The sequence below is a fragment of the Podarcis melisellensis genome (assembly GCF_964234715.1).
Source record: "Podarcis melisellensis genome assembly, chromosome: 5".
NCBI classification, from domain to species: domain Eukaryota; kingdom Metazoa; phylum Chordata; class Lepidosauria; order Squamata; family Lacertidae; genus Podarcis; species Podarcis melisellensis.
This window is the reverse complement of record NC_138537.1, coordinates 29,694,334-29,717,186: the sequence shown is the minus strand read 5'-3', so window position 1 is coordinate 29,717,186 and position 22,853 is coordinate 29,694,334. Positions and strand designations below refer to the sequence as shown.

At 43.0% G+C, this 22,853-nt stretch overlaps 1 protein-coding gene across 3 annotated transcripts in view; it reads right to left on the bottom strand.

The window, feature by feature from the left end:
* Positions 1-22,853, bottom strand: part of DOCK10 (dedicator of cytokinesis 10) — a 200,589-nt gene that overhangs the window by 162,733 nt on the left and 15,003 nt on the right. For 2 of the 3 annotated variants that reach the window (XM_081910278.1, XM_081910279.1), the window contains exon 1: positions 4,216-4,440. In XM_081910278.1, the coding sequence (XP_081766404.1) occupies positions 4,216-4,332 (117 nt within the window). In that variant the 5' untranslated portion in view covers positions 4,333-4,440. Of the gene's footprint in view, positions 1-4,215; positions 4,441-6,299; positions 6,391-22,853 lie in introns of those variants that run through there. The other variant, XM_081910272.1, reaches the window with a different exon arrangement.

Below are 22,853 nucleotides of genomic sequence, written 5' to 3'. Positions count from 1 at the left end.
CTGTACTATAGAGGTTTTCCCTTGGGTGTTTTTTTTTTTTTTTTGCTTTGTTAAATAACCATATATATTTTCAGTTTCTGGAAATAACAAAGGCAAATATTTTTAGGAAATTACCTGGTTTGCATGTAACACTAAGCCAAACCATGGTTTAGCATGAGCACAAGCACGAACAAACAAACATTAAGGTTCTCAGAGTGAAGATGATGACTGCTGCACCTCAAGTCCTGCTGTTCAGACTGAAACCATGGCTTTGCTTTGCATTGCATCCAAGTGGGTGTTTATTGTTTATCTCACGCCAGACAAACCATGAGCAGTAACTAAGGCTTGCTCTTGATAATGATTGTGGCTTGTCTGGGGGAGACAAACCACAAGCCCAGATTCAGACATGATGCTAAACCATGTTATGGCTTAGCTCATGGGTAGGCAAACTAAGGCCCGGGGGCCGGATCCAGCCCAATCGCCTTCTAAATCCAGCCATGGATGGTCCGGGAATCAGTGTGTTTTTACATGAGTAGAATGTGTCTTTTTATTTAAAATGCGTCTCTGGGTTATTTGTGGGGCATAGGAATTCGTTCATAATTTTTTTCCAAAATATAGTCTGGCCTCCCACAAGGTCTGAGGGACAGTGGACCACCCCCCTGCTGAAAAAAGTTTGCTGACCCCTGTCTTAGCTCTTCACTCCAGCAACCTGCATGTTTACTCATTTACACTAAGTCACGGTTTAGCTTAATGTTACATACAAATACATACATTGTATAACTCTGATGTATCAAACCTAAGTAATTTATGTTACTTACTCAAGGTGTATTTATCACTGCCAAAGGACTGCTGCTGGAAACTGTTTTGCCAGAAATCTGTTGCTGTGCAGCATAAAAATGAACTTGGTGATGGAATTCCTTCTGTAAGTTCACACATGGCTACAATCCTTGGCCGAGTGAATAGCCAAGAAATATATAGCATTTTCCAGATCTGCGGTACTCTAGCCAACAGTAACTTAAGATTCTTAACAATAAAAATTATGCAGTTTCGAGCCCACACTGACAGTGTCTTTGGATGTCACAATCAACCATGGTTTATCATGACAAGAATTAGCTTAGTGAAGTCTCAGGCTCATATATTTCCCACTTTTTCTTCTCCCTTGGCACAGCTGCAGAATGGAATTTGGAAGCTTTCACTTGTGATTAACCATAGCTGCTTGTGCACTGAATGCAAAAAAGGGGGGAAGGGGGTGGGGGGGGGAGAGGTTAATCTGAACTAGAGTTTGCCTGCAACAAGCCAACTTCAAATTATGGATTATGAAGCTGTCTTGTTTCCACACCCCATCATTATGATTTACCGCTGTTTAGATCTGAAAGCAATACTGAATTGTATTTAATCAGAAGCAGAAGCAAAAGCTCCCAAATGCCTTCTCATGTCTGGAGTAGAGGAGAGGAGCAATGTTTATTCTAAAGGTTTCACTTTGTTCCTGTCACAATAAATGAATGAGGCGTGGCAGCAGAAGGCAATATAAGGTACTTTTCACCCCTCTATTCTCCTGATTTGCCTCTCACATTGGCTGGGGGTGGTGGTGGCTTTCAGAGGAACTCCTAGAATAGTGCATGGGGAAGAAGGAGAGGGGAGATTGTTCCATCTGGTATGCTGAAATGCTGGAACTGATGGAACTATCTTCTTAAAACTACATTGAATTCCTCCCAATGGTTCTAACAGCCAGTATCAGAAAAACCAGTTATGCTTTTTGCACACATGTAAAGGAAAAACTGTTGTTAAGGGCAGGGTATTCTTGCGCTGAATAATAATGTACACATACTTGCCATAGATGGCAATAAACAGGTAGGTTTTTGCCATAGTTGCATGGCAGCTTGGTCATTCAAAATTGTCCCTGGTTAAGACATCATTTTTTCATGGGGAAACATTGCCAATCGATGATGAACTCATAATGAAGGCAGTTTATGAATGGAACATCTTCACCCACCCACTTCTTATGCAAGAGACACAGAGTTTGCACCAATGTTCCTGTACTGCCGCATGTCCATAAAAATGACAGGAAATAATTTGGCAATGTTTGCTCACTGCAGACCAAGGACACATCAGATCTTTCCCCCAAGTGTTACAGTCAGAATCAATAGCTCAGTGGTCTATATTAAACTGTGTAATTTTTCAGGTGGATAACAACCCCCCAAATCCTGTAAAAACAATGGGACCCTCCTTACAATGGAGGTCATGACACTTTCTGTGCAACAGGGGTAGCTGGATGGGATCTCTGTTAGAAAGTAAGAAAAATAAAGAAACCTGCAAACATAACAAATTCATAATGGAATACAGTTTCATGGACTAGTCCACTTCATGATAAATTGGCCTCTGGTATAGGAATGCTAATGGCATAAATTTATTATGTATCACAATATATTTTGTTATGCTTTAAGCAGCTACAGGCCTCTTTGGCTGTTTTAGCTGCAACAAACTAACCCAGCAGGAAGTTGTTACTATTTGAAAGCACCAATGCCCAACAGGAGCAACATAGGCATAGATGGCCACAAAGAGACAGATGTCATTTCTTCTTCTTCCTCTTCTTAAATCCTGAAGCTGTTGCCAAGGAATACAGGGCTCATGCCCCTTTAATAATTATGTAGAATATGGCTTCTTTTTTCTTCTTCTTCTTTGGTGATCACTCATAGCCAAGTAAGATTGTCTTCCATAAACACAGTTTTAACTATGAGTCCATAAGTGACTGTGGAGGCCAATTCTGGAACCACACGTCCTTCCACAGTGGGGACACTGGTTTCTGAGCAGGAGTTGATCATGGTGTGGATTTGCCAAGCATGCCTTATGCAGTGTTTCTGAGATGTGAAAGCTAGGAGCTAAATGGCACATTAAACCTAGGTTATGGGCACCACAATGGAGTGTCTAGGCTCGTTTTTTTTAATAACAAGAAAACAAAGCTGAAAATGAATGAATCTTATGTTTATTTTTCACATGGTCTAGTCCTCATCTTAAGACTGCAAAAAACAAAGCCATACTTCCCCCCGCCCTCCCCACTAATATTCTTATGAGGATCCCTTTTCCTGTCTTCAGTGAGTGGCTGGAAGTGGGGAGGCAGAAAAAGGTCCTCCTTTCCTTCCAGCAGTGGCAGTTTCAGTCTGAAATCTTATGGGCAGTACTGCGCCCAGAGCTCAGAAACTGTTTGCATTAATGAAATCCCAAAACGCTGGGAGTTTTGAATGCTGGTCCTATGCAACACACCAGAACATGCCGTATGAAAGACCTTTGCCACAATCTTATTAATTAAAGAGCTGCTGTAACACCATGCCTAAGCATGCAATCCTATGCACACTTATCCTACTGAGTAAAATCTACTGAGCACAGTGGGATTTGCTTCTGATCACACATGCATAGTATTACTCAGCAAGAGAGCTGTTTGAGCAGGAAGCCCTTGCTTTGAATCTTGCTTCTGTGGGGAATTTAGGAAGGAAGGCTGCAATCCCAGCCGCATCACCCTGAGAGTAAGATCCCAGCATCAAACCCCAATGCATCGGAAGCTGTTGCGTGTCACTTTTTCGGCTAACCTCAAGTCTGAAAGCTTCAGCCCTGCTTTTCTTCCCTATTCCCATCTCCAATATGAAAGGGGTGGGTGGGAAAATACCGATTTCCCTTATAGAATCATAGAATTGTAAAGTTGGGAGGGGTCCAAAAGGACATCTAGTCCAACCCCTGCAATGCAGGAATCTTTTGTCCCGTCCCCCTCCCCCAACCACCCATGGGACTCGAACCCACGACCTTGAGATTAAGAGTATCATGCTCTACGGCTGAGCTATCCCAGATTAAAGTTTGCTTAGAAGTTTGAAAGAACGAACGGGAGGCGCTCTGAACGCTCGACAGCGCTATACACATGGCCAAGTCTCAGTACTATTGAAGGGGACACAACGAAACAACGGCCTTCCGATCCAAGACCGACGCGCCTCGTCGCGACAGTAAACGCCGGGACTCCCCGCGAGCCACAGGAGGCGCTAGGGCTCCCTCCGTCTCCCCCACTTTGCGCCGCTGCTTCCACGTCCCCCCCTTCCAAGCCACATGGTACGCGCGCCCTGCCAAGGGATGCCAGCGCGCGAGATGGGACAGCGCGAGTTCATTGGCGGCGCCCGGGGGGGGGGGGGAGAGACGGGAGGACGCTTCTTCGCGCCTTTCCCGCGCTCTCCAGAAGAGGCGAACTGAACTCACCCTCAGCTGGAGCCGGCAGCGGCTGGCGACGGCGGCGGCTGCGCTCTGGCGGTGCTCGGACGCCAAGCTGGGTCGCAGCAGGCTCCGGGTGAATCTCCGCGTTTTCTCCACAGCCATGAGAGGGTCAGAGCGGCTGGCAGGAAAAGTCCGGCGGCGGTGGCGGCGGCGCAGACTGGCAGCACTCCCGCCTCTCAGCCGCTTTCAGGAAGCGGAACTCGGGGCTTGCTTGCTTGCTTCTTCTCGCTTTCCCCCCTCTGCAGCTCGAAGGCGTGACACGCGCTCCCCCCCCCGCCATTCACCTCCGCGGCGCTTTTCTCCTTTTTTTGAGGGGGGGGGGAGCGTCGCGAGGCGAGGCATCGGAGCGGAGCCGGAGGCGCCCAAGTTGGCAACTCTGCAGAACGACCGGCGGGAAAGCTTCCCCGCCAGCTGCCCAGCCGCCTCTCTCTCTCTCTCTCTCTCTGTCACACGGCTGCCTTGGCCTGAGCGCCTCCTCGCCGCTCCCCGCAACAGGCCGAGGCTGTCAGGGTTCCTACTTCGCTACTGGAAACAGCGGGGGCCTCGGGGCAAATGCCCCCTAGAATAAGCAGGAGGGAGGCACCACACTCCGCAGGGCTGCTTTGCTACCTGTGAAATAACCCACATGCTGGCATAGGAGCCAATTCCTAGGGGCCGAGGTCCCTTCGTAGCGCCCCCCCCCCCCAGCTGTCAACGTTTCCCTTTTTAAAGGGAAATTCCCGTATTCCGAATAGGATTCCTCGCAAGAAAAGGGAAAAGTTGACAGCTATGCCCCCCATCAAAATATTTAAGGGGGCCGCTGCCCCCAAGTTGATGGGCACTGCCGTTCAGATGCTGTGTGCACAGGTTGCATCTTGTGTCCAATTATGAGGGGCGGAGCTTACTTGCCCCCTCCCCCATCTAATTCAAGTTGGCACCCCTGCGTGCCAGAACTGTACCGTTGGTAAAGACCCTGAGGATCAGTGTCGGATTTGCGTATAAGCTAAACAAGCTATAGCTTAAGGCCCCACTCCCTTGGGGGCCCCAAAAAAATTAAAGGGGGAAAAAACCCCTGGGTGTACATTTCCAAAATATAAGATAAAAAACAAAAAATAAAACCTACAAATAGCATCAGTGTTTGTGTTGTGTAGGCTCCTATGATGTAAGTAATGGGCCCCGCCTGCTAGCCTGCTCCCTAAAATATCACTGGTTTGCTCATTTCTGTATATAGGGTGCCTACATTCTGCATGGGCTTTTCAACAATTACGTAGATAAAATACGTATTTTGTTATGTGCAAATGGTTTTAGATACTTATTAGGCCCACAAATTACCATATAGCATATATTCAACACACAAAAACAGAGATTTGTTGTTGACGAAGGACAGCTGGACATATAAAGGGCCCCATTACCTTCAGTAGCTTAGGGCCTCATCAGACCTAAATCTGGCCCTGCTAAGGATCATCATCATTTTATTATTTATACCCCACCCATCTGGCCAGGTTTCCCCAGCCACTCTGGGCAGGTTCCAACAAAACATGAAAACACAATAAAACGTCAAACTTTAAAAACTTCTGGATACAGGGCTGTCTTCAGATGTCTTCTAAAAGTTGTGTAGTCATCTAGTCCAAACCCCCATCCCCTGCAATGCAGGAATATGCAGCTGTCCCATATGGGGGCAGAAGGCATTAATCAAGCCACAGGAACTCATAGGATGGGCGAGGTATAAATAATAAATTATAATATTATTATTACTCCTAGGTCAGCATCATCAGATACAGTGATGCAATGATCCTCACACACTTAATGTAGATAAGTGATTCTGCCAGACATCCGGTTCTACAAACGATGGGTGCAAAAAAGGCTCAGATCCTGTGTTACCCACACTGCAGTGTGGCTGCTTTTACACCGTTCAAAAGAACATTTCAGGAAGTGGGTATCATGGGCAGGGTTGACAGCATGGTTACTTCCCACTCTGGAAGCTGGTAATCTTGTCTTGAGACTTAACAGCAACACCACCCCATGATCACTTCCTTCAGTCATGAGTGGAGCAGAATGAGTGTTACCACACCACAACTGGTAATCCAAACCTGAAATCTGGTGGCAGCATGGAACAAATTGTGCAGCAGCAGCAGCAAACATCTGTCCTTTTCTTCCATTTCATCAATGGCATGCATCCATCTAGAAGAGACGAAAGAGCAAGTTATTCCACTAGTGCTTGTGCGCTCAATTCATAACCAAGGAAACTAAAGGCAGATATGAGATTTTTGGGTGGCATTCTCTTCTCTCACTTAACTGGAATTTTTATATAGGCTTGAGGAATATATATATATATATATATATATATATATATATATATATATATATATATATTCAGGAAAGAAAGGAATGTGTGCCATTGTGGCTGCCTTGTTTGTCACACCCGCCTCTGCTTGAATGATAGCAAGGTGCCTGTCTGAAGCTAGAACAATTGCATAATCTCTCCTGCTTTGGGCACTTAGGAAAGTCAAGAGATGGAAAACACAGGTTTAGTTGCCCAAGGGCTATGTTATTGAATGCCAAGGCTTTGAAATTTAAAATCAGCGTCAGCTTATTGCAGGACTCTCTCCAGCTATTCTAGCTTAGTTTGCATTAATTTTAAAAGGCAGTGTCTGGGCACAGAGCAGTGAGCCTCAGGCCTCTCTGTGGTTGCACCCTATGTTGCTAGGATTATCTAGTGAATGTGGTGGAATCAGTGTAGTATGTACGGTACATGTGAAGGAAAAGCCATTGCCATTGAGATGTTGATATGTGTTCCTTGCCATTTCTCCCAGATACAAGGACCAGAACTTTAGGAGTATATTTCTTACATGCAGACTGAAAATGTGATAGCTGACCAGTATTTACAGGCATTGATCAAGTGACTCTGACACAAGGCAAACAATAATACTGTAATAATTGTCGGAATCCACGCACTAAATGGTATAGTAACAATGTTAGAACAGGCAACCCCTGTATTGTGCAGGGGTTATGTTCTGGGTTGCTGTGTGTGCTGGCAGAGCATAAATAAGCTGGCCCCATTCCACCCCTTTCACACTTCTGGGTCCAAAACCATCCTTTGCATGCACAGCTGTACGTTCTTTGAACGCGTGCAAAACGGGAGTTGCCTGTATACCTATGCTCATACGTGGTACCTCAGGTTAAGTACTTAATTCGTTCCAGAGGTCCGTTCTTAACCTGAAGCACCACTTTAGCTAATGGGGCCTCCTACTGCTGCTGCTGTGCCGCCGGAGCCCGATTTCTGTTCTCATCCTGAAGCAAAGTTCTTAACCCGAGGTACTATTTCTGGGTTAGCAGAGTCTGTAACCTGAAGCGTATGTAACCTGAGGTACCACTGTATTAGTCTATCCCACTAATGTGTGAGGTCATGAAGAGTCGGACACGACTAAACAACAACAAGTAGTGTGTGGTGTACCAATAAGATAATTTGAATCAAATTGTATTGGATTTAAAATGGGTATTGACAAATTCCTGTCAGTCAAATGGTTACAAATTGTGATGACTACATGCTGGTAGGAAAAACAAGAGGCGGCTATTCCCTTCTTGCCCTGTCTGTGGGTGTTACAAAAGTGTTGGGTTGGCAGCTGGAGGAGTTCATCCAAATGAATGATTTTACCATTTTGGGAATGAAGTTGACAGTTTTCCAGTAAGTCACAAAGTCGGAAACAGTTTGATTTCATTACAAAAGTACATGGGGGAAGTTCAGTTGCTCTACATTCCCATCTTGTTTTGTTAGTCAAAAACAGATCATTCAAGATGGGAATGTAAAGAAACTGAACTTTGCCCTCCTTACCACACATCTTAAACTTATTTTTCTTGTCATCATTTGTTTTGTTATGAAACAGGGGTTGCTTGTCAGGAATTGCTCTTAGTTCTTGTTTTGTCATCAACTAGAGCAGGCTGTGACTGGACTTAACTTCCAGAGGTCCTTTACCTTTTTAGAGCAGGCATAGGCCAACTCTGGCCCTCCAGATGTTTGGGACTACAATTCCCATCATCCCTAGCTAACAGGACCAGTGGTCAGCGGTGATGGGAATTGTAGTCCCAAACATCTGGAGGGCCAGAGTTGGCCTATGCCTGAACCAGAGCTTATTTCTATGCTGCTTTTTCCTTTATGGGATGCACAGCATATACAGACTTCAGTATACATCTCTTCCTAGATAAGTTTAGTTATCTTTAAGGTGATGATGACCCATGTTTAGACTTGCTTTGAACACTAGAAAAATTACTATTTCTAGCTCAGAGTAAAGGCAAACATTGATAGAAAACATATCACCCTTTTTTTTTTTGGAAATACTTTCCTCCTCCTTTCCATGACACATATTTTTTGTTGGAGTCGATGGGATCCTTTTCATGAAAAGCTGAACTGCAAAATACTCCTCCTAAGTAACGATGATGAAAAAAATAAAATTCTGCTTAAGCTTCTTTTCCTAGGAGCAATTCAAATAACTGTTCCTTCTAGAACCACCAATGGATTTTTTTCCTCTCTTTTCTTTCTTTCTCTTGAAAGATTGTTCTGGATGGTTTAAATATTAGAATTATCACTCTAAGGTTATGCATCACTGTGTGGTATAGACAGAACACAAACAACATGTTGGTTTGTGATGTTCCAGATTATACCATCTGCGATCTGCCTTTTCAATATGTTTCTTGCTGGGTAGTGCTGTTCTCACTTCTTTCAGATTGAAGCAATTGAACAATATGTTCCTGCTCTCCTGGAGCAGACCACCATCAGCTTCCACTGTCTGTAGCTCATGTTGAGAATCTAGCATAGAATTATTATTCTTTCGCAGACCAGCCACCTCAGAGATGGTTTCTGGCTTTATCTCGTATTGAGTACAACATAATTGCATTTTGGGACTTAAAAAAAATCTATGCAAAAGGGACATTTGAAAGGTGTGTTCAAGACTTCATAGCTGCTATGACAACCATATTGCTTTCCCAGATCCAACAGATGAGACAGATCATATACTGATTTGTTGTTCTGCCCTGGCCTGGGAAAAGGCTGTTTCAAATTTAGGCAAGGGAGGAGGAGATTGATGTTTTATACATGGTCAGGTGATTTTTGTTGTATTGTGTGTGCAATGCCTCTGACACGGATTGGCTGAGATGATGCAACTGCATGGAATGTTCACAAATACTCCAACTGTTCAGGGAATATAGATGTTTCAGAATGTTTGCAGTTCAGCTTGTGTGTGGGAGATGTGAAACTTGTCAGTTTGACCGAGACTGAAACTTCACACAGCATTAGAATGAAATGTTTTATGGATGAAAAGATTTATGGAGTATGGTGAGTACTGGGAAGTTTAACAACAAACAAAACAAAAATAGCCATAAGTGTATGAGTGGAAGTGGTGGGCAGGGAGGTAGGGAGGGAACAATTTTCTTCCTTTCAGTCATTATTATCCTGAATTTTTCCTCTGAGCCACTACGCTGCTCACAGTAGATATGGGGAAGGTAATATGGGGAAAGGGTGAAGTAGTGTCCTTTTTATTCTTCCTGTCATTCTTCTCAGATTGACAGCATTTTGAACCTGCTTTTTAATGCAGGGGAAAGATGCATGCAAGTGCATGCCACATGTATTTGGGGCCTGAACTACATGTTAAGAATGTATGCAGAAAATGTCTGTAAGATATATATTTTTGCCAAAGTCACCTTCCTATACCATATACCATATTTTTCCATGTATAAGACTAGGTTTCCCCCCTAAAAAATAAAGTCCAAAATTTGTGTGTGGCCTATACGTGGATAGATCTCCCCTCTTTTCTTAAATTGGAATCCCCCCAAATAGGGGGTGTCTTATATATGGGGGCATCTTATAGATGGAAAAATACGGTAATTCTCTCTAGAACTCTGTTGTACTTGCCACAGCTAATAGTAAAGGTTCGATAAGTAAACTGTGTGCTATTTCCTGACTAAAAATCTGTTTCAAACATATGTATAAAAGAAAAGGTGAGAAAGCCCTTAATAGCAACTATATGAAAAAAGAATAGTCTTAGGTTTTTCAAAAAATAGTCTGGGATTCTTCAAAATCCTTTATTTCATCAGATCTAAGGAAGAGCTCCTTTAAAATAATATTCATTGGTATTTAAGACCACATGTAATTACAGACATTCTCCTTATGCATATATTAACTTAAATTCAGCATTCTTTTCATAAACAAAAACATGCTTGCTTCTATGGGAAGAATTTAAGTACTGCACATTATTCAAAGAGGACACAAGCTTTTGTAACACATGTGAGGTTTAAAAATCTGAAGACAGACAGAGAGGCAGAAAGTAAATTGATCCATTCATCTTGGGTCTATTATGTCCCTGGACCAATATAAATTATCAGAGCTAATATCTGTATTGCTTTGGCAAAACCAGTTGTGGTTAACATACAGCAATCTGTGGCTTGGGGTTATTCCAAAAATGGAAGGATATTGATTTCTCTTGAAACAGGAAAATACGTGCAAACATTAAGGAGCCACATTCCCTTCTTTATTCTTTACCACGAACATTTATGCTTTATAACCAACCTTTTAACCACTTTGCACTGAGAGTCAGCTTGAGGTCAAACTCTGCCTGCTGGCTCGCATGAAGCAAATTAATGAGGCAGACAGAGCGAGTGGATTACACAGGGTAGCAAAATCAGAAACTGCTCCTTTGCATCACACATGAGATCCTTAAGCCTTTGGTAGATGTGATATGATCCAGAATAAAGATGCGGGGTACCTATAGATATTTTAATAATGCCAGCAAATGAGTTGTTTTCAGATGAATAGACTTATCCATCGGAGGGTTGCCCTTCTCCCCACTCCCCAGTTATTTTATATTATTTTGACAGGCAGGAGAGAATTATGAGATGGAAATCTAAAAACACAAGAAGGTGCCATAGTATTGCCCGCAGGAGCAAACAGTTCTACACTTAACACAGCATGTGATAGAGCTCCTTGGTGCATTAATAAGAAATTATAAATACGGCCATACAAAATGCAGTACACCAAGTCAGACTATTAGTCCATCTACATTGACTGACAGTAGATCTCCAGGGTTTCAGGCAGGCAATATTCCCAGCCTGAGACTTTCAGCAGTTGCTGTACCACTGAGCTACAGCCCTTTCTGAGAAACGTGGATATAGCTATAAAAAAATACAGCTACAGAAAAAACGGTCCATTGGGATTAATTAAACTTTGATTTTTTTGCATCCAAGTTGTTCCCCTGAAGTTTGTGCTGCAACAACTAAAGCAGGATCATGCACTTCAAAAGATAGCAGGCATTCCTTCAATGACAATCATGTGGAGCGACAGGGCTGTATCTAACATAATCACTCTGGAAGCAGAACAAGTTCCATAAGCACTGACATTCCCCTCCCCTATTTAACCCCCTCCCACTGACCCCATCTTTTCTAGAGGGTTTGGGGAACCTCAAGAGCAGATCTGGGGAGTATATGGAGGAAGGGAGGAGAGGGAGTGGAAATTCCCTTAAAGTCACGGAAGTTGGCACACCCATGCAATGACTTAGTTGGAAGCCTTCTAAAGCCTTTACCAGATGTTCCAGTCATGTGTAAAACTAACTCACGAACAAGGACAAGCACATTGAACTTCTCCACCAACCCCATCACTTTCCCCATCATACTGAAAAAGTGGAGAGCAAACTTCAGAATCAGGGGACCTCCTGTACTCATGGAGGCACCCTGCACAATTTCTGATCTTCCAGGGTTGGAAATTGCATGGAAACCTCCATGAGTCCTGGATGAGCAGCTAAAAGAAATATGCATTCTCCAGTGCTTCCACCAGCAGCTCCACAGTACAGGCAAAAAAAATTTCCTTCCCCGATCTGTTGTCATACTGTGGCTGCTGGTGCGTTTGCTTAGTGAACCATCTCAGTAGCCACAGATAGATTTTATCACAGTCCTATCTAATAATTCCATGGGACGTGGGTGGCACTGTGGGTTAAACCACAGAGCCTAGGACTTGCCGATCAGAAGGTCGGCGGTTCAAATTCCCGCGACAGGGTGAGCTCCCGTTGCTCGGTCCCTGCTCCTGCCAGCCTAGCAGTTCAAAAGCACGTCAAAGTGCAAGTAGATAAATAGGTACTGCTCTGGTGGGAAGGTAAACGACGTTTCTAGTTTGCCAGGAGCAGCTTACTCATGCTGGCCACATGACCTGGAAGCTGTATGCCGGCTCCCTCGGCCAATAAAGCGAGATGAGCGCCGCAACCCCAGAGTCGGCCATGACTGGACCTAATGGTCAGGGGTCCCTTTACCTTTACCTTTAGACAAGCTATAGGTTGTTGTTGTTTAGTCGTTTAGTCGTGTCTGACTCTTCGTGACCCCATGGACCAGAGCACGCCAGGCACTTCTGTCCTCCACTGCCTCCCACAGTTTGATCAAACTCATGCTGGTAGCTTCAAGAACACCATCCAACCATCTCATCCTCTGTTGTCCCCTTCTCCTTGTGCCCTCCATCTTTCCCAACATCAGGGGCTTTTCCAGGGAGTCTTCTCTTCTCATGAGGTGGCCAAAGTATTGGAGCCTCAGCTTCAGGACCTGTCCTTCCAGTGAGCACTCAGGGCTGATTTCCTTAAGAATGGATCAGTTTGATCTTCTTGCAGTCCATGGGACTCTCAAGAGTCTCCTCCAGCACCATAATTCAAATGCATCAGTTCTTTAGTGACCAGCCTTCTTTATGGTCCAGCTCTCACTTCCATACATCACTACTGGGAAAACCATAGCTTTTACTATATGGACCTTTGTTGGCAAGGTGATGTCTCTACTTGTTAAGATGCTGTCTAGGTTTGTCATTGCAAGCTATAGGTTAAGGCCCCACAAAATTTTCTTTTACTGCCACATTTTCATAGCACTGGGGATTTTGTGGGTGTAGATTTGTGAGCTTACCTTATTGCTGCAAGGTGGCCCAAGGTGGTATGCTTTTCTTTCCATCAAGCATTTCTCCAGTGTTCTGCAGCCTCCCCAATTGCCTGTTTGGAAGGGTCTGAAAGAGCTGCATGAGAGGGGTTGCCTCCTGTTGTCCTCCCCTGGGCTTTAATTGAGGAGCAGGCACCCAGGGAGACTGCAAAGTGCAGACCACTGGTGACATGATTTGCAGATTGAAAGAAAATACACTCAGAAACACCCCTGGGCTTTAACTGGATAGCTGGCACCTGGGATGACTACAGAGTGCATTCCACTGGTGAGATGATTTGTAGGATTAAATAAAGGACATTCACAGACACCTCTTCGCCACCACAAAAGTACAGTAAGTGTAGCACCTCACTCATGAGAATTTCACCAACATTTTAACTCCCCTTAGATCATTTCCAATGAAAATTCATTTTCTCAGTTACTGAGGAAAAAATACAAATAAAATTTTCAACACATTAGCTACTACCGACAGCGTGTTTAGCATGCAGCTGAACTAGTCACATAAAGAGAGCAAGTTTTGTTTCTAAGAACCAAAAGGAACATTCTGGAGGTGGTGAAAGTGAAGAACTCTGCCCATGCCTCCCCTCCAGCAATTTCTCTCACTAACCAATTCTCTCCTGTAAACTAGCTATGACCACTTGGGAACAGGGAATGCAACGAGGATAGCAGAAGTTGATGCTATACTTCTGTGTCACTGGGACACTTCTGTGCTGAAAACACAGAAAACTTCTGCTGTCACATACAGTTTATGTAAGGTTTAGGGTAGAGGCAGAACAATCTTTTGGCAACACCAATGTCCATGCATTTTAAGCCTGTTCTCACAAACTAGAATCTTATAATCAGCTATTTCCTTCCAATTCAATTCAATCATGCCTTCCAAATCCCTCCGGATTCCTTAATTTGTTTTCTAATCTATAAATAACCCCTCTTTGCATAAACAGCTGTTTGTGCCAGACCTCCAGCTCGTTCCCACTGTAATGGTGAAGTTTCCCACCCACCCCAGTGCCTTTGTAAGAACTAGAAATATTTGCAGACTGATTAACTCAAATGATCAGAGTTGCCAGGCTACGTGCCACAAAGTAATGAGTGGACCTTACTAAAAGGTTCCTAAGGCAGCAGTTGCTGTGGGGGGGGGGGATTGTTGCTGACCTACTGCCTCCCTCACCCCCACATTGCAGAGACTAAGGACTCAGCTACATTAGTAAAAAAACAACCCAGTGCTTTGAATGTGTTATAAACATGCAACAAGCAAACATGCGCTGGAGAGAAAAATATTTTTTGGAATATATTTTAAATAGCATTTTTTCCTGACTTATTTATAGCGTCTCCCCACACCCCACCTCGTGTGTAGATCCACCCTAAGGCTCCTTGCTAACTTAAAATACAGCTAGAGCATTTCCCCCCTTCAATGTGGATCAAAGCTGTTTTTGTGGGAAATGCATCAAAAAGCAGTACAGTGGTACCTCTGGTTACGTACTTACGGTAATTCGTTCAGGGGGTCTGTTCTTAACCTGAAACTGTTCTTAACCTGAAGCACCACTTTAGCTAATGAGGCCTCCTGCTGCCGCCGCACAATTTCTGTTCTCATCCTGAAGCAAAGTTCTTAACCCGAGGTACTATTTCTGGGTTAACGGAGTCTGTATCCTGAAGCGTATGTAACCCGAGGTACCACTGTATTTGATAAGAGGATAGATATGGATTGTGGCTAATGTTGTGTGTGCACCGCTTTTCAAACCAGTGGTAGGATGTGTTAGATGCAGAGTAAACAAGAGAGTGTACACAGTCAAATTGTTTGGCTATATTGACAAGCATCAATGGCTTGGACATTTCAATCCAGTAATGTTAGGGCTTCCAGGACATCTCTTTTGCCGTCCATTGGCCAAAGAGGAGAGGGAAAGAGGGGCTCCATAAACTGCTAGTGTCCCTGACACTAATATCTCCTCTGTGAAACAACGAAGGGAAGGGAAGGGCTGGAACATGAAATGATAAAGAGTATGGTCTGGAGATGGAGCACACCCACAACACAGAATGCAGCTGAGGATGTTCTACCACATACACATTCAACTTAAATCTATTGTGGCTGTTTTCAAACCATGCTGGGCGATATCTAATTTTGTTTCAAATAACCCTGATTGCCAGTTCCCTTGCTCTGTAACATATTTTCAAAGTCCGTGCCAGTCCAATGTACAAGACAGAGTTTCCCAGGCAAATATATATGTTGCAGCAAAGATACAAGGTTTGAAAAGTTGTTTGTTTTCACAGCTGACAAGGCTCCATGAAGCAAAACAAATTGCTCAGTGGTGGAGCAAATCATTTCCGTTGTAAAAGACCCCGGTTCAAATCCCTCGCCTCTTTACGAAGGACTGGGAAAGATTCCTTCCTGAAACCCTGGAGAGGTGCTGCCAAATCAGCACTGACAATATTGGGCTAGATATCTGACTATGTTTAAGGCAGCTTCCTTAATGTTTTTTTGGAAGCCACCCAGAGTGGCTGGGGAAGCCCACCCAGATGGGCGGGGTATAAATAAATTATTATTATTATTATTATTATTATTATTATTATTATTATTATTATTATTCCCATGCTCCTCTCTTGACACCCTTATTCTTTAAGAGCAAAATAGTTAATTGACTCTCTTGGTGTGATATATGCTTTAGTTTCTCTATACTTTTATGTTTGCTAATTATGGGACATAAAGATCGAACCTTCAACTTTTCGCATATTTATTGGTTTGAAAAAGAAACTTATCAAGGCATCTTTTATCAAAAAACATTTATGCAAAATTTCACTTCTCCCCTATACAATACACCAAAGTAATTGATCTCCCCCTCTGATTGCTATTCACAATATTTTCAAACTGAACAAATCTTTGTCATGTGAATAGCCTCCTTTACAGTACTAGCTCTGGAACTGTTTATGAATTTATGTATTCCTGCCTCCCTCTAGTGGCTAATTCCATGAATGGTTTTATAATACAAAACACACACACACACACACACACACACACACGAGAGAGAGAGAGAGAGAGAGAGAGAGAGAGAGAGAGAGAGAGAGAGAATGAATGAGAATGTGCTGGACTATTCATTAGGAAACTTTGCTCATGTAAAATCACCACTGTCTCATAAAGAAATAAAATCTATTTCAGTTGACTTGTTTCATATATAATTCCTTTTGACAATTAAAAGATGTAGCTTTCCATGCATGCACCCAAGTCATAACAATAATCCATTCAACCTTTTGGGCAAAAACAACAGCAATCCACCTGCGATGTTTGCTATTGATTACTGCAATTATCTGGAGATTCCTTAATCATATTTTTCTGTTTAAATAAGGGTAAGCTTACATATGGATTTTTCTGATGGCCATAGCCTTGAGAGAAATTTTAATGAGTGAAATAGTGGCCTTCGCTGATCAGTTACCATTCATGAATTTCAAACTACTTTGTCTTATCAGATACAGTATTTCCCCCCACCATTGAGGTCTTTCATATGTTCAGTTTTGTTCAGATGAAGCATCAAGGGATGGCCATACATGTGAAAAATCATAGAATTATAGAATTGTAGATTTGGAAGGGACCCCAAGGGTCATTTAGTCCAACCCCCTGCAATGCAGGAATCTCAACTAAGGCATCAACTAAGATGGCCATCCAACCTCTACTTCAAAACCTCCAAGGATGGAGAGCCCACAACCTCCCCAGGGACACCGTTCCATTGCTGAAATAACTAACAAACTACAACTCCCAGCATTCTTTGAAGAAACCTTCCATGAATCAGCACTAACATTCAAACGCAGCTGTATAAAGTACTGGCTATAAAATGTTGTGTATAGTCAACCCATGCTGCAGCTGTTGGTCTGAAATTGTGAATTCATGGTTGTTATCTAATTGCAATCAGAGCTATTTGGGGGAAACCCACACCTTTCTCTTTGAAGAAAACAGAGAGGAGTTTTTCTCATAATAACAGAACTCAGGGCCATTCAATAAAGCTGAATGCTGGGGGGGGGGGTTCACAAAATCACGGAATTCTAGAGTTGGAAGCAACCACATGGATTATCTAGTCCAATCTCCTGCAATGCAGGAATCTTTCACCCAATGTGGGGCTCAAACCCACAACTCTGAGATTAAGGGCTCAGCTATAAAGGTAAAGGGACCCCTGACCATTAGGTCCAGTCGTCGACAACTCTGGAGGTGCGGTACTCATCTCACTTTATTGGCCGAGGGAGCCTGCTTACAGCTTCCGGGTCATGTGGCCAGCATGACTAAGCCGCTTCTGGCAAACCAGAGCAGCGCACAGAAATGCCGTTTACCTTCCCGCCAGAGTGGTACCTATTTATCTACTTGCACTTGACATGTTTTCAAACTGCTAGGTTGGCAGGAGCAGGGACCAATCAACGGGAGCTCACCCCATCGCGGGGATTCAAACCGCCGACCTTCTGATCAGCAAGCCCTAGGCTTTGTGGTTTAGACCACAGCGCCACCCGAGTCCCTAAGGGCTCAGCTATACAGCTGCAAATAAAACATTTTAATTTTGTTTTAAGCGCAATATACAATGCGACACTAGATGGTGATGGCGAGCCTTATGGAAAATTCAACGTATTTTTTTTTTTTTTACAAATGGTTTTTAAAAAGCATTTTCAGAACGTTTTTTATATGCGTGTAGATTCCACCTAAGAGTCTCATGCTGTACCAACTGAGCTATCCCACTCGAAAGAACATAATAAAACTATGGTGCTCGCTCCCATAAAATATAGCGATAGTGCCCAACTTGGATGGCTTTAAATGAGGAATGGGCAAATTCATGAAGGATAAGGCTATTAGTCAGGATGGCTGCTAGTCATGATGCTCTGCTCTGTTCTGAATTACAGTTATTTGGAATTACAAGTTGGCAGGATGTTGTTGTACACAGGTCCCGCTCGCAGAGTCTTGGTTTTTGTCTTTTCTAGTAGTCCAAATCACATTCTTTCCAAGAAAACAGTCTCGCCTTCATACGCATCAATCACCAAAAATAAAAAGGAAAGCCAAAGTGCTGACGTTTAAACCTGAGATCCTGACGTTCCTGCTATATTGTTATGGAGCTTTGGAAAATTTATCCTCTAGACTTCAGGGGCAGACACCAGATTGTGGGAACAAAAGCCTCAGCATCTGTCTGCTTGGCAAAGCGCCCAGTAGCTGCCTGAGTTGTTTTGGCTTTGGATCTGTGGCAGGTCCGTTTCATGATTAAGCTGCTGCTCTGGATCTTAAGTATCATAGTGAAGCTATTCACTTATAATAGAATAAATACAAGACCCTACCCCATTTTGAGGTAGTCCACACATCGTATACAAACTGCTTACAGTCTGAGGCAAACTTTTGCCTGGCAGCTTCAGATTTCTTCTGTTTACTAGCAACTGCACGCACATTTTTATACTTTTTGAACTCTCCTTTACCTTTCTTGGCTTGGTAACGATACTTAAATTCTGGATGTTCAGCTTTTCACTTGGTTAGTACTGTAGTCTCACAAGTCTAGGGCCTTTTAACTAGAGCTCTTTCCCAGTCTGCACCTGTATTGGAATAGTTTCCCAGATGTTATTAAGATGTTTTTGTTGTCTTGTCACCTGTTATTCGCCACCCTGGGCTGCTTTGGAGAAAGGATGGGATTTAAGTTTAATAAACTAACAAATGAAACAGAATAAGCCCTATGTGTTCAGTGGGATTTACTTCCAAGGAAACGTGCTGAAGAATAAAGGAAATTATTTGAAGAAACAAAGTTTGGGGGCGGGGGAGGGATGATTTCACAAAACCGTATCTCCTTGAATTACTGGGTAAATGTCATGAACTTTTGGCCAAATCACTATTTCTCACCAGCAGGTATAGGAGAGAAATTACATTCAGTTCATATTTAAAGATTTATCTACCAAAGCCACACTTTCCAAAAGAACTGAAAAAACAGCCAGTCTTCAAAATTTGCAGTTACCCAGTTCTCCAGCCAACAAATGTTTAAACAAATGCATATGTTAGGTTTAATAATAATAACAACAATAATTTTATTATTTAAGGTAAAGGTAAAGGTGAAAGTAAAGGACCCCTGGATGGTTAAGGTGACTATGGGGTTGCGGCCCTCATCTTGCTTTCAGGCCAAGGGACCCGGCGTTTGTCCAGAGACAGCTTTCTGGGTCATGTGGCCAGCATGACTAAACTGCTTCTGGCACAATGGAACACCATGACAGAAGCCAGAGTGCATGGAAATGCAGTTTACCTTCCCACCTCAGTGGTACCTATTTATCTACTTGCACTGGTGTGCTTTTGAACTGCTAGGTTGGCAGGAGCTGGGATAGAGCAACGGGAGATCACCCGGTAGCGGGGATTCGTACTGCTGAGCTTATGATCGGCAAGCCCAAGAGGCTCAGTAGTTTAGACCACAGTGCCACCCACCCCGCCCCCCATCTGGCTGGGTTTCCCCATCCATTCTGGGTGGTTTACAGCATATATAAAAAGATAACTCAAGAACTCAAGTTCTTTATTACGGTCATAGACCAGCATAAGCAAAACATCTAAATAAGTAGCATAACAGTATGAATCTAAGTGAATAATTATTAAATAAATAAGAGCAAGAACCAAACATATACATAGAATACTTAATTAGGCATAGATAATGGGTGAGTAAAAATTTATAAGAAAAATTAAAAGATCGGTTAACACAGCAATATGGGGTGGGCTTCAGAAGTCCAGGTTTACCAAGTTTACCAAGTTTTGTTGCGGCAAAAGCCAGCGACACCAAACATCACAAGGTCAAACAAAAAGGAGATCCACAAGAACATCAAGAAGAAGAAGAAAAAAGATTACACAAGGGAACTTCGCTATGTGCCATTCAACAGCAGAAATCTACGCTTCCTGATTGCTAAAGCGCAAAATTTGGCCACCTCATATGATATTGAGCCCGAGGAATCTTCCAGAAGGTATTTTCTTAGAATTTTGGGGGAGGATTCCAAATAATGCCGTAGGGGTACGAATTTTGACAAAAGCGGCAAGATAAGTCGAGCTCGCTCTTCACTATAAAATCTGCAGGACAGAAGGATGTGTGTAACAGATTCTACCCTATCAGACATACAGGGGCAGAGACGTGCATGCATCGGTACCCGCGTGAATTTGCCGTACAGCACTGCTGAGGGCATTGTCTCAAAGCGGGCTCTGGAGAAAGCCCATCTATAAGCTTCATTAGTGATGTTAGTTAAATAAGGGGCAGCTGCAAAGTTAGGCCAAGCTTTTAAACATCTATATGTCTCCGGGAGTAGGGCGTCTTCTTGTTGTAATTCGACATCGTAAAGTCTCTGAGTGATAATTGCCTTTGCCTTGTTCTGAGTTCCAAGAAAGAGATTTTCAGGGTTTAGGCCAATTTGTTTGATCTTGTTAGTTATTTGCATAAGCCAAGGAGGATAGGGAACTGCGGCCAGGAAGCAAGGTAACAGTCCCTTAGGATTGTAATGGATTTTCAGCCAGAGGGATATTGCTTGCTCCCAGACTTTTAATTCCACTCTGGGTAGTCCTGCCTCTTGCCTTAAGACTGCATTAGGTGTACACTTTGGGGTGGCAAATAGTGATCTTAAGAATTTTGATTGTACTGTTTCAAGGGTCTTAAGGTTGACAGAGGGGCTAATTTGAGTGCCATATAGGAGTTGGGCTAAAGATTTTGCCTGAAAAACTTTTAGGGCCATCGGTAGAAAGCCAGCTCCTTTCCTTCTGAATAATCTAAGGATGGCATTTGCACTTCTTCCTGCTGATATAGCTGATGTGGTCAGGTGTGTTGACAATTTGGCATTGTAAGAGAAAGTAATGCCTAAGTATTGGAAGGTCTTAGTCTGTTCAATGGCGTTTCCCTTTACGCTCCAATTATCTTTCCTGAAGGAGCGGTTAAAATGTACAATTTTGGTTTTGGCAAAGTTAATTGTTAACAGTTCAGTGTTACATTGGTCACTAAACTTTCCTAAGGCACGTTTCAGACCCACTTTGGTTTGAGAGAGAAGAACAGCGTCATCCGCATACATTAAAACTGGTACTTTTCTGCCGTTAGAGAACACGGGGGGGTGGGTTTCGATTTCACGGCAGCATGTGACCAGGGAGTTAACATAGATGTTAAATAAAAATGGGGCTAATAGGCATCCTTGTCTAACTCCTCTTTGGACTGGGATTTCTCTAGAGAGTCTGCCGTCCTGTGCAAGTCTTATCTGGAGGGTGTTGTTCTCATGAAGCTTAATCATCAGAAGTAATAACCTTCTGTTAATACCCATATTGGCCAATTTGGCCCAGAGCCTACCCCTGGATACAGAATCAAATGCTGCCTTTAGGTCCACAAAGGCTGCATACAGTGACTTTTTCCAATGTTTCACATACTTATAGACAAAATAATCTAACACTAAGCAGTGATCAATAGTGGAACGTCCAGATGTAAACCCTGCTTGTTCAATTTCTAGTAAATCATTATGATCTAACCATTCACATAATTTTAGGCATAGATGTTTTGTATAAAGTTTGCAGATCACATTCAGAAGACTAATTGGTCTATAATTAGATGGGTCAGAGGGGTTACCCTTTTTAAATATAGGCACAATTATAGCCAGTCCCCAATCTTTAGGGATTTCAGTTGTCTTATCTATATATGAAAATAGATTTGCAAGAACCGGGGCCCACCAGTTTATTTGCGCTTTCAGAAGTTCAGCAACAATGAAATCACTTCCTGGGGCTTTGCCAGATTTCATTTGTAAAATTAACGAAGTGATTTCAGTTTCAGATGTTGGGGGCCATGATGTATCATTGTCTAAGGGGATGTTAAGCAGCGCAGAAGGTCGATGTTCTCTAAACAGCACTTTATAGTGCTCTTCCCATGAGTTTGCAGGGATTATTGTGCCCTCGTTAGGAGCTTTGGTTTGGCTGGAAATAATTTTCCAGAAGTTGGTATTGTCTTTTTCTATTGACGCTTTTATGAGGGCCTGCCAGGTGAGAGAGTCTGCGGTTCTTTTTTTGGTTTTTAGTAACTCTTTGTAGTTCTTTTTTTTAAGTTGTAACTCTAATTTAGTGATAGGGTTAGGATTTTGCTGGAAGACCTTAAAGCATTCCCTGAGTATAAGTTTTGCCTGGATGCATTCGCGGTCAAACCATTTTTTGTTGGTAGGGGACGCATTGTGGCTAGATCTCCCGAGTCTTGACAATAGCGGTTGGAGTTTTCGGATTAATGTGTTATAATGGCCAATTGGGGAGGGCTCTTCAGTATCGTTGGAGGTCAGATCAGCCCAGAGGAGTTGACCTTCCATTGATTGTGTCCAAATGCTGAAATTGTTATTAACATAAGGGGACCATTTGATTCTGGATCTGCCTATTTGTTGTAGAACATTAGGATCAGAGGTCTGTGGGGTGAGCCCACATCTAGAGGGTTCCCAAAATTCAGTCCTTTTAAGATTTAGAGGGAGATGGTCACTTTCGGTTCTTATATCTACAGTGAATTCAATATATTCATCAAAGAGTTCTTGGGAGACAAGGATGTAGTCAATAACAGAATGCCTTAAGCCTGACCAATAAGTAAATTGGCCAGGACAGTCTCCCGAGGAGAGGCCGTTTAAAATAACAAGGTTTAATCTAAGTGCCATTAGAAAGAGACATGTACCAGCGAAATTGGTAACTGGGTCAAGTGAATGACGCCTGAATAGGGGCCAGTGTTCGTCATTAGCAT